The sequence below is a fragment of the Microtus oregoni genome, unplaced genomic scaffold, assembly GCF_018167655.1.
Source record: "Microtus oregoni isolate MIOR12 unplaced genomic scaffold, Mior012 000018F_ref0000195, whole genome shotgun sequence".
NCBI lineage: Eukaryota > Metazoa > Chordata > Mammalia > Rodentia > Cricetidae > Microtus > Microtus oregoni.
In genome coordinates, this window is record NW_024543077.1 from 36,236,107 (window position 1) to 36,251,458 (window position 15,352).

The following is a 15,352-nucleotide window of genomic DNA, read 5'->3' on the forward strand; positions in this document are numbered from 1 at the left end:
GTGGGGGATGGGATTCATTAGAAGATCCCCCACCCCCGCCCTGGCCATGTGTATGTGTGTGCAGGAAGTAAAACTGAGAGAAACTAGAACTGTCTTTCCCTCATGATTAACAAGGCAGGAAGAAGTTGTTTTGCACTGAGGAGGTCCAGAATCCCTAGGATCCTTAATTCCAATAGAAGGTTAAACTGGCTAACTCACTTCTGCAGTTTTATTCATCTCTAGGGGACCCTGGATTGCCAAGGAGACGCCCAGAGGAAGAGACATTCAAAAATCCGTAACTGTTGTCTTAATAATGTTTGTGGCGGTCAAGAACAGCCTGCTTAGGTGAAGAGAACACCAGGACTCCACTCTGGAAACCCACAATTATGTAAACTAGGATTCTAACATAGTCATTGTTTGTGGGCCTTAAAATTTTGCCTAATTTCTCGTCTTCAGAAACACAAGGTTCTGGGGCTAAGGGCTGCATAATAACATTGGCAATTTATTCACGGTATAGAAAGTGCTTTTAGATCTCTGAGCATCAAGGGACAGACCTCAGGGGATGGGTGAGCTAGAAACAATCCCTACCGGAAAGGATCTGAGAACCTAACTGAGAAGTGAGAACTTGGAAAATCAAATCAGAGCAAGAAAGTCGCTTAGTCAGGAATACAAAGAACGGCTTCGGACATCGCACGATTAACTATCAAATTAGTGTCTACTCAGGCTATTGCACCTGGCCGTGCCGGAAAACTACATGGAGAGGCTCAGAGAAAACACTGCCTGAGCTTGACCCATGCTTCCTGGATGGCGTTTCTGGAGAGGGTAAGGAAGGAAGAGGAGAGACAGACAGACGGACGGATGGACGGATGGATGGACAGATAGATGATAGATAGATATAGATAGAGGCATATAGATAGATAGATAGATAGATAGATAGATAGATAGATAGATAGATGCAGATAGATAGACAGATAGACAGACAGACAGACAGACAGACAGACTGTGTGTTGGACATTGAGGCCTGGCATTTTGCATTTTATAAAGCTCCTACATTATTTGGGTGAAAACAAGATGGGTCAGCTTTGAGAAGCACTGCTATGCACGGCAAATATCATCTATACGATATGATATACTATATGTGATGCGATATCATCGGCAAATGCATCTCTACCATAAAAAATAACGTATAAATCAAGTGGGCGCCTAGTATAACACTTCCCTTCTGCTACTTCCGGTGACGCACAGCCCGCTGGGACATGGAAACACTGTCCAATATCCCGAACCTAAGAGCCACTGTGGAGTTGCAAGGTTTCAAAGGCGAGAGTTTAAAAAAGAAAGTCCCTGCTTGACAAGCCAAGAAGCAGCCAAGTCTGCAGGGAAGAGGAGCACAGTTTAGGAAGGGAGAGGAAGGCTGTAACAGTGACATCGGTGTATGGTGGGCTCTCACAGGGAAACCGGATTCTCTACGTGGCTCTGCTATGTTTTCATTAAGGAAAAAAAATGGAATTTCAAGCCTGGGACTTGATAAATCTCAACTCGATCTCGATAGAAGACTACTCTTGTTGATTCAAGCTGCAGTTAAAACGTCAGTGTCATTGTTGTAAGCTGTGATGTAGTCTTGGTTGGACACCTTTGTCTCCTTTTAATGTTTCTTCTGTTAGGGAGATTGTAGCTTATTTAGCCAATCTTACTCAACTCTTGTGCTTAGGAGAGAAACTGGGACTAAACCGAGCTGGTGTTGATGACAGAACTTATTCATATATATATATATGATCCTTGTAAACAATGTCAGATGGGAAGCCACCCCCCCCCCCCCCGATGACTGGCGGTACCACTAAGACTTGATATGGGTGTTGATGCCCCTTCAAACAAATCCTGATATCCTGGTTACCTGAGTGAGTGGTTTCTGGTAAGATCGGGTTGACGCTCTTGGAGAATTTCAAAGATGTTGGGTTGACGCAAAAACGCAACGATTTTGTCATTGTAGGCTGGAAGAAAAAAGTAAAAAGAAACAATGATTCTTAAAAAAAAATCTACTACTACTTCTATGATGATATAAATTCATATAAATCCAGACTTTAAAAACTACGTTTTATTGCTAACATCCATTCCCCCCAAGTCCTCAGTTTGGAGCTATTCTGCCACTGGGGCATAGATGCTTACTTTCCCACTTTGTCTAAGCTGTTACACGATTCTTGGGCTTACACTTGCTACTTGCTATTCTTGCTATTCTTTTTCAATATATCTCATGAGCCAAAAATACTTGCAAATGACAAGATTAGTTCACTAACAAAATTCTAGATGGTCATAATTTTAAGTTTACCAAAATCAACCTGAAAGCCAAGCATGGCGGTACAGGCCTACAATCCCAGCACTTGGGAGACTGAAGCAGGAGGACTGAGTTTGAGGCCAACCTGGGCTACATTGTACCACTGCCTCAACAGCCAAACCAAACCAAAACTACCACCATCAACGAAACGCCAGCAGCAGACAACCTCACAGAAATGACAACCATAAGAAGCGGGAAATTGTCTTCTGGTTAAATAGTAGCTGGCCAGAGAGGTAGAACCAGAGATCCGCCCACCCCCCAAAACAATAGTCACCAGTAACAGTGACAGCTATGGCCACAGTGCTAATGAACAAGCCATTTTCTAACTCTACATGGAAATAAATGCCAAACACGAACAACTCCACACCAAACAACTGCAACACCATCACCAACTACTGGCAAACATACATTTTTAAACAATCTACAACCTACTTACCATGGCTACAGAAATGTCAAAATTGTTAAAAAAAAATTTTATTAGGTGGTCCATTATTACCTCTTCTGTCAGGAAAATGAATCTGCATACTTAGGATTCTTCTGCTTAGTTATATTATGAATAATCAGGAATCGGTAATAAATATAATTCAGAGAACCAAGCTGAGAGAGGGTCTGAATTCACAAACAACAGGGAGCCCGGTAATTCTACAGGCAGCTGTGTCTAAAATGCCATACTGTCTACACATACATATTTTAGCTAAATGTTTCAAAAGTTTTTAAATCTTATCTGTTAAGACTGAATTCTAATGTCAACACCAAGAATCCCTAAGTTAACATTTCATGATATATGAACTGAGGACATTTTTACAATGGAATCGTTTTATTTTCCATCTAAGATCAGAGACGAGATACTTCTTATGCAATAACTTTAAAGCTCTTGAAAGTTACGCATGTAGTAGTTATTAATAATTATATATTAATAATGATGCTATAAGTATGGACAGACATCAACCCTAGATATCTTATCTGGTGGTTATCTTTAAGCCATGGGTAGTACACCGTATTTTGTTGCAGAAGTGTTTTTGTTTGTTTGTTTCTAGGGTAGAGAAACAAGCCCCTACCCCCCACAATAGGCTATGTGGTCAGGTTTCCCACACTTGGGGAAATCCCAGGGTCAGCTCATCTGGAGCACAACGCAGGTGCCTCGCCCTGGGAGAACCACCTTCATGAACATGGCATCTCCCCTGCCAGGTTAAGTATGTTTGTGTTTTGATGTAAAAACAGACAAAGAGAAAGCTGTTTTGCTTTAAGGTGGGGAGGGAGTTTAGCCACCTCTCTGCAGTTTGTCCGCTCTGCACGCCTCGGGGGCTCCAGGCTGGAGACCATGACTCTACTTTAGCTTCACTGTTTTAATAACAGTTCAAAAATTGTTTTCAGACCTGGAAGCCCACATCCGTTGATTTCAGTTTACTATTCTGGAGGCTTTGCTGCTTTTCTGTTTGTTATAAAAGCCCGTAAGAACGTGGAAGCCTTGCTTGGATGGTGAATGAGGCTACCACGGATTCACACACCCCTTAAATTCCATCCTAGGATGCGATATATTCTAATTATACGTTTGTTTGAAAGCTTAATTTACAGTGATTGCATATTATTTCATTAGTGTTCCTTACCTTCAGCAACCCAATACTTGCTAAGCGGGACTACGGGGTTTTATAAGGCAGAAGCTCTCTGAGAATCAAGGGACTAGGATATAGTTATAGTGGCTTAAGGACAACCGAGGGAGGAGTGGGAGGCTGGCAGGGGGCACCCGTGGGCACTCTATGCAGTAGCAGGATAAGGCGGATAAAGATGTGCAGAAAGAGCTGACGTACCCACTGGAACCATGTCCTGGTACTGCGGCCTGCTGACGGTATTGAATGTGCTGGATGGTCTGGGAAGAACGGGTGGTCCCGCGTGCCGAGAGTCTTCGCCTACCTGCGAAGACAAGCAACATTTATGTCTGCACCAAGAGCTCCAGGGCTTTGCATTGGCATCTCAAACTGAGTTGTTCAAAACACTTGGAGGCCAATAAGCAATTGATCAGGACAGGTGCCAGCTAAGGTGCTGAGGCCAGGTCCTTGAAAGGTCTGTTCTTAAGGCTTCAAGCTGATGGGTGAGACAGGTCCGTCAGTGACAGGAGCTAGGCCAGTGAACATGCATGGCTTGGGAGTTCAATCTGCTTGCCTTTACCAAGGCCGCAGAAGCAAAATTGAAGAATTGCTGAGCAGGATTGTCTGCACAGCCAGAACCCCAACCTGCCGCAATGCGGTCAAAGGGAAGAGCTGGGTGATACAAGATGCATCCGGCTGCGCCTGGATATTCCTTCTTTTAGCTGAGGGAATTCCCTGCCTCCGCAGAAGAGGAGCTGAGCGGCGGCAATCTTCCTGCGGGGTTGTTCAGTAGGACATTATCTCCTCAGAAGCAATTTTATATGCTCATTAGAGGAGCTGGTGTAACAGCTCTTTCTGGTTTGAGCCTCCCACACCAGAAGGCTAACAGGAGCAGGTGTGCATGATCTAAATACGGTTTCCTTTTTTTTTAAATAATCCCTTGATTATTCATTGCGCCTCTTATGGGCTTAGGAACCCCTACAGATAGATAACCAATCCATTCATCTGTGCTCGTGCCAGGGAAGTCTAACCTTGCTTTAGCTTCTGTTCTAGCACCTTCTCGCATATTCCAAAAAGGCTTTTAAGGAGAGGACAGGAGGTGACACTGGACTCATACCCCCTCACGCTGAAATCCTCAAGGCCATTTTATCATATTATGTCAGCTGGGTACTTGTTGAGGCCATCTCTACAGCCCCTCCCATCAGAAAGAGCCTTTCCACCTCCCCTGCCCCGCCCCCATCCTTCAGGAAGTGCTCTCACTCATTCTTCAAAGTAAAGTTCAAACAGCCCCATCTTCCTCCGCCAAACCTTCCCTTCTCTTCAAGGTGAGGTTAAACATAATCTTCTCCTCTGAGCTCCCGCGGGGCTCCGGGGATATTTCAAAATCAGCTGCCGTTATCAGCCATTTGTTATTTATTTCCTATGCCCCCCTAAAGCTGGAAACAATTTAAAAAGTCCACATTATTACTAAAAGGAGTTATTAAAACACAGCTTTCTTCCTCAGCTATTAAAAACAATGCAATGTGATTGGTTATGGTGGTTGGTGTTCGGGGTGCCACGGTGTCCACGTGGAGGTCAGAGGGAAAGTCTGTGGAGTGAGTTCTCGCTTTCCACTCTCTCCTGGGTTCCCAGGATCAAAGTCAGGCCACTAGGCCATGCAGCAAGAGTGTCACACCCCCTGCCCTGGCAGCCTTGTGGGCCCCTTAAAGCTTTATCAAGGCAGGGCAGGGGTGGCGCACGCCTTTAATCCCAGCTCTCGGGAGGCAGAGGCAGGTGGATAGCTGTGAGTTTGAGGCCAGCCTGGTCTACAAGAGCTAGTTCCAGGACAGGCTCCAAAACCACAGAGAAACCCTGTCCTGAAAAAACAAAAGATAAAAAAAAAAAAAAACAAGAAAAAAAAAGTTTATCAAGGACTTTTTCCCTCTTATTTTCCATCATTTCAAATATCACTTTAAACTTGCTCTCCGTACTAAGAATGTGGGAAATAGGCCCTAATTATTTGCACTCATTACACCGTCAACCACGATGTGTCTGCACGGCTGCAGGTGTTTGTCCACAGCTGCAATAGCAGCGGCAGACCCTGATGAATGAGGCTTGCATGGTCACAGTGCGGACCCACTCCATAACTGCAAGTTTTCTCAGCCTGCTCCTTCTGAGTTACTGGCTTTGAGGAATGCATCTAGCCACTCTGAGAAGATTCGGTTATCATCTTCACATCTTCAGACAGAGGAGCACTTAGCTTTTCAAGACACCAGTCTATGTAATTTCCCTCCTGCCAGTGTGTTGCCGTGTGTCAACATTTCCTAGAACAGCCAAAGGTCGCAAAGCCTTCACTTCTTAAAACCAGGCCACAAGACAGCGGTCAACTCCTCCAAGAAACACAGGCAATGCCTCGAGCTGCCCTGCTTCCAGGGTGTGCATAAAGAACAGCCTCTGAGAGAGGTTGGATGATAATGTGGCTGCCTGCTGGGTTACTCTGTTTCACTGTTCAGTTCCCAGCAGTAGAAGGGAGATTTTCATTTAGTTGCTAATATACCCTTGATGGGCTCTGTCCCACGGACTGGCTACTTCTAGACTTTGAAAGTCATTCAAAGTTCTGAAGCAGGGGTGCTAGAAGAAACGGGGGTGGGGGTGGGGGGTGGGGAAGTACCGCTAGTAATCTCTCATATTTTCTCAAAAACATCGCCCTGACTAGACAGAACAGCCACCTTCAGCTTGTGAAGCCACCGTCAAGCAAATGGTTAAAGCGGACTGTCCACGTGCTAAAGCTAGGCAGGGTCCTAATCATGTATACATCTAGGCAAGGTCCAAGGGTAAGAGTTCGGTTGTACTTGGTGAGATAAACGCTGTTCGTGTCCTCCAGTTCACCACTCATGGTTTACAGAAAAGCATGATAAAGATTTATGGGCTACTCATAAAGCATAAATATTTTCATGCATAGCTCACCCTGCGTTAGACCTATACATCATTTTTATATGAGCTTCTCGTGTATGTTCTTCTATAAACAGGGCACACGTGATGCATTAAAGCAGCATGAACAGCATGGGGGGAAATTCCACGGGTGGAATCTTGATGAACTGAACCCAGTTACTTATTGCATTCATAATTTTTTATTACAAGAAAGCCCTCAGAACATTTGGCCTACGGTATCATATTGGAAATCGGATACGCGTTTAGGAACGGCAGGCAGGAAAAGAAATCTTAATTCCATTTGTCTAAGGGTCTCCCCTCCAAAGGGCGCACAGCAAGCCACAGTGCACACTCAAGCCGTAAGCTCCCTTAAGGAGGAGACACTTCGCCCTCAAACAGTCCTTTCACGCATTCAAGCCGTTGAAAGAAAAATGAAACAAGAGGGGATTTTTATGTGTTTGGGGCTAGGGTGCTGGAGAGCCCTCATGTGGTTACCACAGACCACTGCAAACTGGCAAAGCAGGAACTCAGGGCTGTCCAGTCGTTCTTAGTTCAGGCCGTTTTCTCTGTGCGGTAAGCACATGACCACTTCAGTCAAATACATCTGAATTTTAGACAATACCAGCCAAGGATTCACCCTTGGATATCCGGATATTTTAATGGTATCCAGTAAACCTCACTTGGGGAATTCTTCCCTGCGGAAAAGACAGTTTTTGCCCCACTAAAGTTCATTCATTGTTTTCTTATGAGACTGTCCTTGGGTGTGCAAAGGGATTATTGTCTTCTGTGTGCACTAATCAGTACCAATTCCGTCTGGGTTAAACACGAAACTTCATTCTTCAGTCGTTCATCATATACCCAAACTACTAAATTTGCAATTTAGCTTAGAGGTATTTTCAGAGAAACCTTGTCAACATTCCGGAACTTTTGAAGCCTATAAATGATACACTTAAATTGAATAAAACCAAACTAAACTGAAAACTAAAAGAAAACCAGAAAATGAAACAAGCAAACGACAGAAAAGGCAACACAATTTCACACAGAACCATATCGGCATCCTAGCGGCTGTCATCGCCCATCGACTGGCCACGACTTACCTCCCCAGCACTGTGGCTGCGTTGCCTGGTCAGGTGTTGCCGATGAACCAGCGCGCTCGTGGGCCTGCTGCTCTGAAGTGGGAGCCGAGGGTCGATGAACGTGGTGGTCCGGGAGTTGTGGTCAACAAAAAACGCCTAGGATACAACCCATTGCATCAGCGTGGAGCGGGCCAACAGGCGTCGCATGCATGCGCGCGCACGCGTCTCAGCAGACCTAGGGCACAGCGCAGTCGGGGAAACTACCCACTCTCGGGTGGTGATCTGAGTCTCGTTTTCGCACAATTTACAACCCTTGGAAGAATGTCTTGACAAGACAGGGTGGACTAGGGAAAGGCACATCTAGCCTGCATCCAGAGCGAAGACAGCAGGGAGGAACATGACATGAAGTTTTAGAAAATGCTCTAGGTCATCAAAGATGTGACCTTAGAAGGAGGCCATGGGGTGGATATCTGGAGCGGGGTGTGGTGGCACAGGCCTGTCATCCCAGCGCTGACTGTGGAAACAAAAGCATCCTTAGGTGGAGGAGGCTACCCTGGGATACACAGGGAGATCCTGCTTCAAAACAAAGCAGCAGCCATAACAATGAGTGGGAAGGGCCTCTGGACTCTTCTAATTGGTGCTCTTGGGCCCCTCCCACACCTGGTTACTACAAAAGTCTAATCATCCGAAACTTCACCATCAATGACTCTCTTCTTCCCTTTCCCAAGCAATCAGCTGCTAGACTCTGCCTGTTTTCCCATGGCCAGTCCTCTCTCTGTCCCCTCCTGGCCTCTGAGCACACTCCAGGAGCTCATCCAGGAGCTCATCCAGGAGCTCATCCAGGAGCTCATCCAGGAGCTCATCCAGGAGCTCATTCTGGAGCTCATTCTGGAGCTCATTCTGCAAGAACCACACCACTAGTTCCTCAGTAGTTCCCATCTCCCCGACGCCTTTATTCCTCAAACCTTTTAGAAGACTCTTCCTCCTGAGCACTTAGATGACGTCACGACTCTAAAACAAAGCTTCTAACGGCCACCCAATGTCTCTAATGTACCCCCCCCCAAAACTTGGGACAGTTCTCACAGATCCTAAAAAACAGAGTATTTGATTTTTTTTCTTTTTTACCCTCTTAAATAAACAAAGCAGAACAATGACAGAACAAGAATGTTCCAGGCCCCTCATCACACTATGGGATTTCTAAGTACACACACTGAGTGCGTCTTCCCCGAGCTAAGAGAGACTGGAGCATCCTTGGTCTTATCACTATGAAAAAATGCATGGGTGACAGACCTTCATAGCCTCTTACGGACAGGTTCTGGCCTCAAATTTCACGCCAGCCTTCGCTTTATTTAGGTTTCTAACACAGCTGTTCATTATTCCTGACATTATTCAAAATGTCACGACATAGCAATCATTTCTACAAACAGGCATGTTTATTTAACTCCTGCCTTTAAAAAACAGATATTATTGCTGGGGCAGTGCTGGTGCCACTTTTAATCCCAGCACTCGGGAGGCAGAGGCAGGCGGATCTCTGAGTTCTAGGCCAACCTGGTCTACACAGAGAGTTCCAGGAGAGGCTCCAAAGCTACAGAGAAACACTGTCTCGAAAAACCACCCCCCCCCCAAAAAAAAACCCTAGCAGATATTACCAAGTCTCTTTTTGTATAAATTTTACTACAAACATAATAATATAAACCATGTTACTTAAGAGAAAATATAAAAAGTGCTAAAATAGTATGGCCTAATTATGTAGCACCTTAGGAATGCTTTCAAGGATGGGTGGCAACCACAGGCACCATGATGCACCAATAATTACAAGACACAAATGGGTGTCTGCAGGTAGGTCAGTGCGGATTTGCATACAGTGTCAGAACCTAATTTGACGTTAACAGGCTTGTTTCAAACCCATTCTCCAAGGAATTATGTAAATGTCCCGAGGGAAGAAGACTATTCTTACTCACCCTGCCATCCTCAATCGCTTTCAGGGCTGACCTGGGAAAAGGAAGGCGCCCAAGAAATAGCAAAGTGCTCCTAACAGCCTCCCAACCCTCGTGAAGGGGCAGCTCCTGCCTAACTATCTATGAAAAGCACAACAATAGCTAAAGATGTAGAAGAATTAAAAAGAAATGAAAGGGGTATATAAAACATAAAGTCTGAGAAAGTAAAGATTAAGTTGAGAACTAAATAGAAGACAAAGTTTTTTTTGTTTTTTTAAAAGCAGGGTTAAGGTTTTTATTTTTATTTATTCTTTGACTTTTTCTTTTTTTATTGATTTTTATTGAGCTCTCCATTTTTCTCTGCTCTCCTCCCTGCCTTTCCCCTTCCCCCCTCAGCCCTCCTCCAAGGTCCCCATGCTCCCAATTTACTCAGAAGATCTTGGAAGAGAAAGTTTTGAAACTCAAGTTATAGATATGAACAAACTCTCAGACGAAAACATTCAAAGTAAGTGACAAAGTAATCACCGCATGCTTGGGACCCAGAAAAGGACACGTCCATTTCTGAGCTCCACCCTGCCACTCATTCCGACTGTAATTCTGGGCAAACTGCCTCTAAGTTTAAGGTTCCGCTTATTATTTTTTTTCCCTGTTAAATTAGGACATTACATCTATGTTCAAGCAAAGCTAAAGAGAAGATTCATGCCCATTTTTAAACACCATTTCTATGACCTTTAAAATATGAGTGACTGCTATTATCAGGAAAAATAGTTTTCAATTCTGATCCTTTTCCCTAAACATTCCAGAGTTTCTTGCTACAGTCCACACACGAGGGTGGAAAAACAAACCGCAAGGACCATAGAGAATCAGGGAAAGGAATTCTTCCTGACCCCTCGCATGCGAGGGGCCATGACTAAGTGGAATATTCCATTTGTAGCTAGCAAGTCTCCTTATTAGGGACACAAGTGGGGTCCTTCTGCTCATCCTCCATCCAGTCCCCTAAAGTAAGGACGTTAACAGCTGTTCTGGTGGAAGATCCACCCCAGCCCTTAGCATCCATACACCCAAAGAGTCTGGAATGTCCTGGTGGAAGCTCCACCCCCAACCCCTGGCATCTGTACACCCAAAGAGTGTGGAATGTTCGGGTGGTAGCTCCACCCCAAGACCTCTCCCCATCTCTCTTCAAACCCTGCTGCAGCTCAGAATGCCCTGACCCCTCTCCCAGAGATGCTCAAGGCCACTCCCACAGAGCATTTAAACTGCCCCCCTAGAAAACAGACACGTGGTTTTTCCCATCTCTCTTTTCTGTCTCCTCTCTGGGGAGGGGGGGGGCGTCTGGAAAATCATCCAGGAGAGTTTTCTATCCATTAAACTCGGACTTTCTCCTCTGGGAGTAGGGGTAGGGGCTGGAAAATCACTGGGGAGCGTTTTTTTAATCCATTAAACTCGGACTTTTTCTAATTTGTTTTGATTTGGTCTGAGTTGGATTGCTGTGTCGGTGGAGAGGCTTCTGGGGTGCAGGAACTTCCAACAGCCAGCATACTAAAGCAATGGAAATGGGTAAACAAAAGGAGGGAACTGGAGGAGCGGGAGGGGGGCGGTCTTGTAACTTCAGGAACCTCCGGATCAATCCAGCAGGCTCACCTCTGAACTTCCACATACGAATGAATACACTCTCCCAAGTAAACCCTGCGTAGGTCTTCTATCACAGTCCAGGCAAGCCAACCCCAGCCGGTCACACCACAATCTCCACGGCAAAGCAACCGTGCCCTCGCTAAACTTGAGACTGGAGCCAGCATCTCAGCAAAGGGTTTTCACTATTTGATAACGACATCTGATTATCGGTCACTATTAATCCAATTGTGTCACAACTGTGGATTTCAGGGAAACACTTGGGAACTTACAAAGCTGGGACATTGCTCTGTCCTTATAGCTCTTCCCCGTCTATGGCGCGCTCTCAAGATCCATACGGTGGGTGCTCCTCTCGCTTCTCCCATACCTCATCCCAAACTTGGCTTTGGAAAAGCACTGAAGGATGCCTTGACCGGGGTTGAGAACCACAGCCACTCATGCGCGGCACGTGGCTTTTTCTCTACTGATGCAATCTGAAGAGGCTCAGCCGCATTGTCCACGTGACCTGCGCGGCAACCCTCACCACTAAGAGGTCGGAGGCCTGGCCGTGGGCGGGGAGGGCCGTGTGTTCGCCACATCAGGAGGGGTCCCGTTCCAGAGACTCAATGGAATGTGTGCACTGTTTACATAAGTTTTTCCAGTCGCAAGCACTTGAGAGGAAAGGTCTTGAAAATCTCCGCGAGCATCACAGATCTAGGGCACTAACAGGATACAGCACTCAGGAGCAATTGCTCAGCACGCGTTTGGGCTCAGGGCCCTTTGTGTGACCTTGGATGGGTCTCCTAAGATTTTGCTGTGTTATATATCTGTAAAAGGGGGTGACTCAGGTCACGGCCAAGGTGTCAAAATGCAGGCTACTTTAAAGTAAACTGGGCCTGGGTTTCATCGCTAGCACCACCAGGAGCAAGAAACCCCAGATGAAGCACGAAAAATCACCGAGTAATTTGCACGCTGGCTAGTTAGTTCCGCGGATGACACACACCAATTATATCAGAAAAGTAGATCACTTTCCACAGGGAACGCTAACTAGTTCAAGTGAGCAACGAAGCTGACCTGGTCCTTTTTTTAAAAAAAAAAAAAAAAATTGGGTCACTTTCACGCCACAGCTCCTGAACAGCCTGCAATTACTGATGGGTGTCTATCTAGCAGGCAACTGTCTGAAACTTGATTTAAGAAAACAGTCATCGGAAGACTTTAGTCCTGTTCAAATTAGCAACTCTCAGGGCATTTTCCAAACAGCACCCTTCTCTACTGTCAAGTTTCATAAAGGAAATTCACTCAAGCTTCCTAGAGCTGGGCCCACTAAGACTAGCAACGCAGAAGCGGAGCAGAATGCAAACACACACACACACACACACACACACACACACACGCATGCACGCACACGCGTGCGCTCACGTCTCATTGAAAACCATCCTCCCCTTTCAGGGCTGCAGGGCACAGTCAGAGTCAAGAAATATGGGCCGGCTGGAGCCAAGCGGTATTTTTGCAAGGCCAAACAAAACACATTTCTTTCTTTACACAATTCTCTTTTTCTTTTTTCTTGTCTTTTTTTTTTTTAAACTTCTATTATTGTAAGCAAAAAAAAAAAAGGCCATCCGTACTTATGAAGAAATACCAACTGCAGACTCAACGAATCTAAGCCAAAGAAGCTTGGGATTGTTTCCAGTTAATATTTTGCCAAACCGGGAATATCTATGAAAGGACCAGGCATGCAAACACAGCAAAACACAGAGCCCCCGCCCCACTCCAGACGGGCGGTCGCTGCTAACATTTTCCTTTCTCTTATTTATGACCACATGACCGTGGAAGACTAAAAATGGGGTTATCCAAATCAACACATTTTCCAGGAAAACAGAGGGATTGCTGGAGACTCTGAAAAATAATATGTTTTTAAAGTCCCAATGAAAGTCATGAGGATAACTTAAGAAGAAAGAAAGGGAAAATCCATTCCTGATTCGGGCATTTCCTTCCAGAGTCTAAAATCTGAGCATTTTACTCAGAAACACCCACGAAGCTCAAGCTTGTTCTATGATTCCTTCACCCAAATTGACGCAGCCCAGAAAGACAATGACTCTCATTTTGCCGTTTGTGTTCTATATCTACTAATTTGTGTTTATTCAGACAACAGAAATGATCAGTTTACGTTAGTTAGATAAGATAATGGGTGTCATTGTGATCTTTTCGTAACTGAATCTAATACATCTGATCTTTATCTCCCTGTGGGTTTTTTGACTTGGTATCGTTTACCACTTAAAAATTAGGCAAGGGGTCCTTAAAAACAGTGGCTGATAATTCAGCTGTTGAGCGAGTGTGAGCCTTACCATCTCCCCATTAGGAGGGTTTGGTGTTACCACAGCTCTGGGGGCAGGGCAGCGTGGGTACAAACACTCACAGGAAAGAGAACCGAGGATCACAGAGGTCATGCCAAGTAGCTGCAGATCCAAGAAGCTTACAATTTAACATATGTTTTTTTTTCAAATCCATTAAATTAACCATTGCAAACCCAAAACAGAGCAAAATAAAACACAGAGAGAAAAAAAAAAGTTAAGGTATTTAAAACCAGTATTCTCCCTGCGAAACTGCATCTTCAGTTCCTAACTGTCTGACTGCTGTGAGCTCTTACTAATTACTAAACTCAGCCAAGGACCAGAGATATTTGAAGTAAGTCACATCTTAATAGTATTTGATGACCTTTTCTCATATAAATAATAAAACTTTTTATCAGCACTGCTACTCAGATCTCAAACTGCCCTTGATTTTAATACTCCTGAGTGTGCCAAAGTTTAAAGACTGTTCTTCTAAGAGGCAAGAAAAATGTTTAAATAATAGTTCTTTTTCTTTGTTTGTGGTTCCTTCAAAATGAGATCTTTGCACTGGGGAACACAGCACACTCTTCGAGATCCAGAGTCTGGGAGGCTAAAGAAGGAAGATCCCAAAGTCAAGGCCTAACTGGACTAAGGGAGAGTTCAAGGTCAGCTTGATCAACCTTTGGAGACCTTGTCTCAAAAAATGAGAAAGAGAACTAGAAGCAGAGACAGATACCAGACAGCTCAGCCACAGTTTGCCCAACATGGGCAAGGCCCTGGGTTGATGCTCAGAGTGGGGGTGGGGAGAGAATACATGTACATTCGTGTCCTGGGGGAAATCCTGGGTCCTGACTTCAATACATGTATGCAGAAGTTGGTCATGTAGTCTTCAAACATCTATTGTGTATAAAACTAAACCTGGATTAACTGTCAGCTTCAAAGTTACAGAATTAAAATAATTAAGGCGATAACAGAATAAAGTACAACTAATAAAAAATACTATAATGGGGTTTTGAATGAGAGCTCACTCCAAATGAAATTCAGATCAGGAAGAAAAGCGTGAGCATTATAGTTTATCTGTGCTCTCCCTCATCCCACCTGCACTTCCAGCCAAATGCTGGAACGGGGAGCATCCTTGGGAGGTGATTAGGTCATACGAGAGTGGGCCCCCCCCAAAAATAGGATCAGTAATGGCAGAGGGACCTCAAGAATGGCATCCGCGCTTGTTCAAAGAAGTGTCCGGAGAGCTACCTAGTGACTTTAGCCACTTACAAGAATACAAGCCAGGCTGGAGCAATGGCTCAGCGGTTAAGAGCATTGCCAGCTCTTCCAAAGGTCCTGAGTTCATTTCCCAGCAACCACATGGTGGCTCACAACCATCTGAAATGAGGTCTGGTGCCCTCTTCTGGCCTGCAGGTATACATGTAGACAGAATATTTATACATAATAAATAAATATTTAGAAAAAAAAGAGAATACAGGCCCTCCCTGAACACACAAGTCCTGCCAGCACCTTGATCCAGAACATCTCAGCCTCTGGAATTGTGAGGAATGAGTTTCTGTTGTGTGTAAACCACACACTCTATATTTTACTAAAG

General features: G+C 44.9%; 1 protein-coding gene and 1 non-coding gene across 7 annotated transcripts in view; both read right to left on the reverse strand.

Annotated features, from left to right (window-relative positions):
- The window catches only part of Hecw2 (HECT, C2 and WW domain containing E3 ubiquitin protein ligase 2), a 307,191-nt gene that overhangs the window by 69,188 nt on the left and 222,651 nt on the right, over window positions 1–15,352 (reverse strand). For all 6 annotated transcript variants that reach the window (XM_041668108.1, XM_041668110.1, XM_041668109.1 and 3 more), the window contains 3 exons: window positions 7,902–8,036; window positions 4,117–4,219; window positions 1,871–1,967 (listed from right to left, as the gene is read on the reverse strand). In XM_041668108.1, coding sequence (XP_041524042.1) covers window positions 1,871–1,967; window positions 4,117–4,219; window positions 7,902–8,036 — 335 coding nt within the window. The remainder of the gene's footprint in view (window positions 1–1,870; window positions 1,968–4,116; window positions 4,220–7,901; window positions 8,037–15,352) is intronic.
- Window positions 3,344–3,505, reverse strand: LOC121459153. The gene has a single exon (XR_005975913.1). It is a non-coding gene; the product is annotated as a U1 spliceosomal RNA (small nuclear RNA).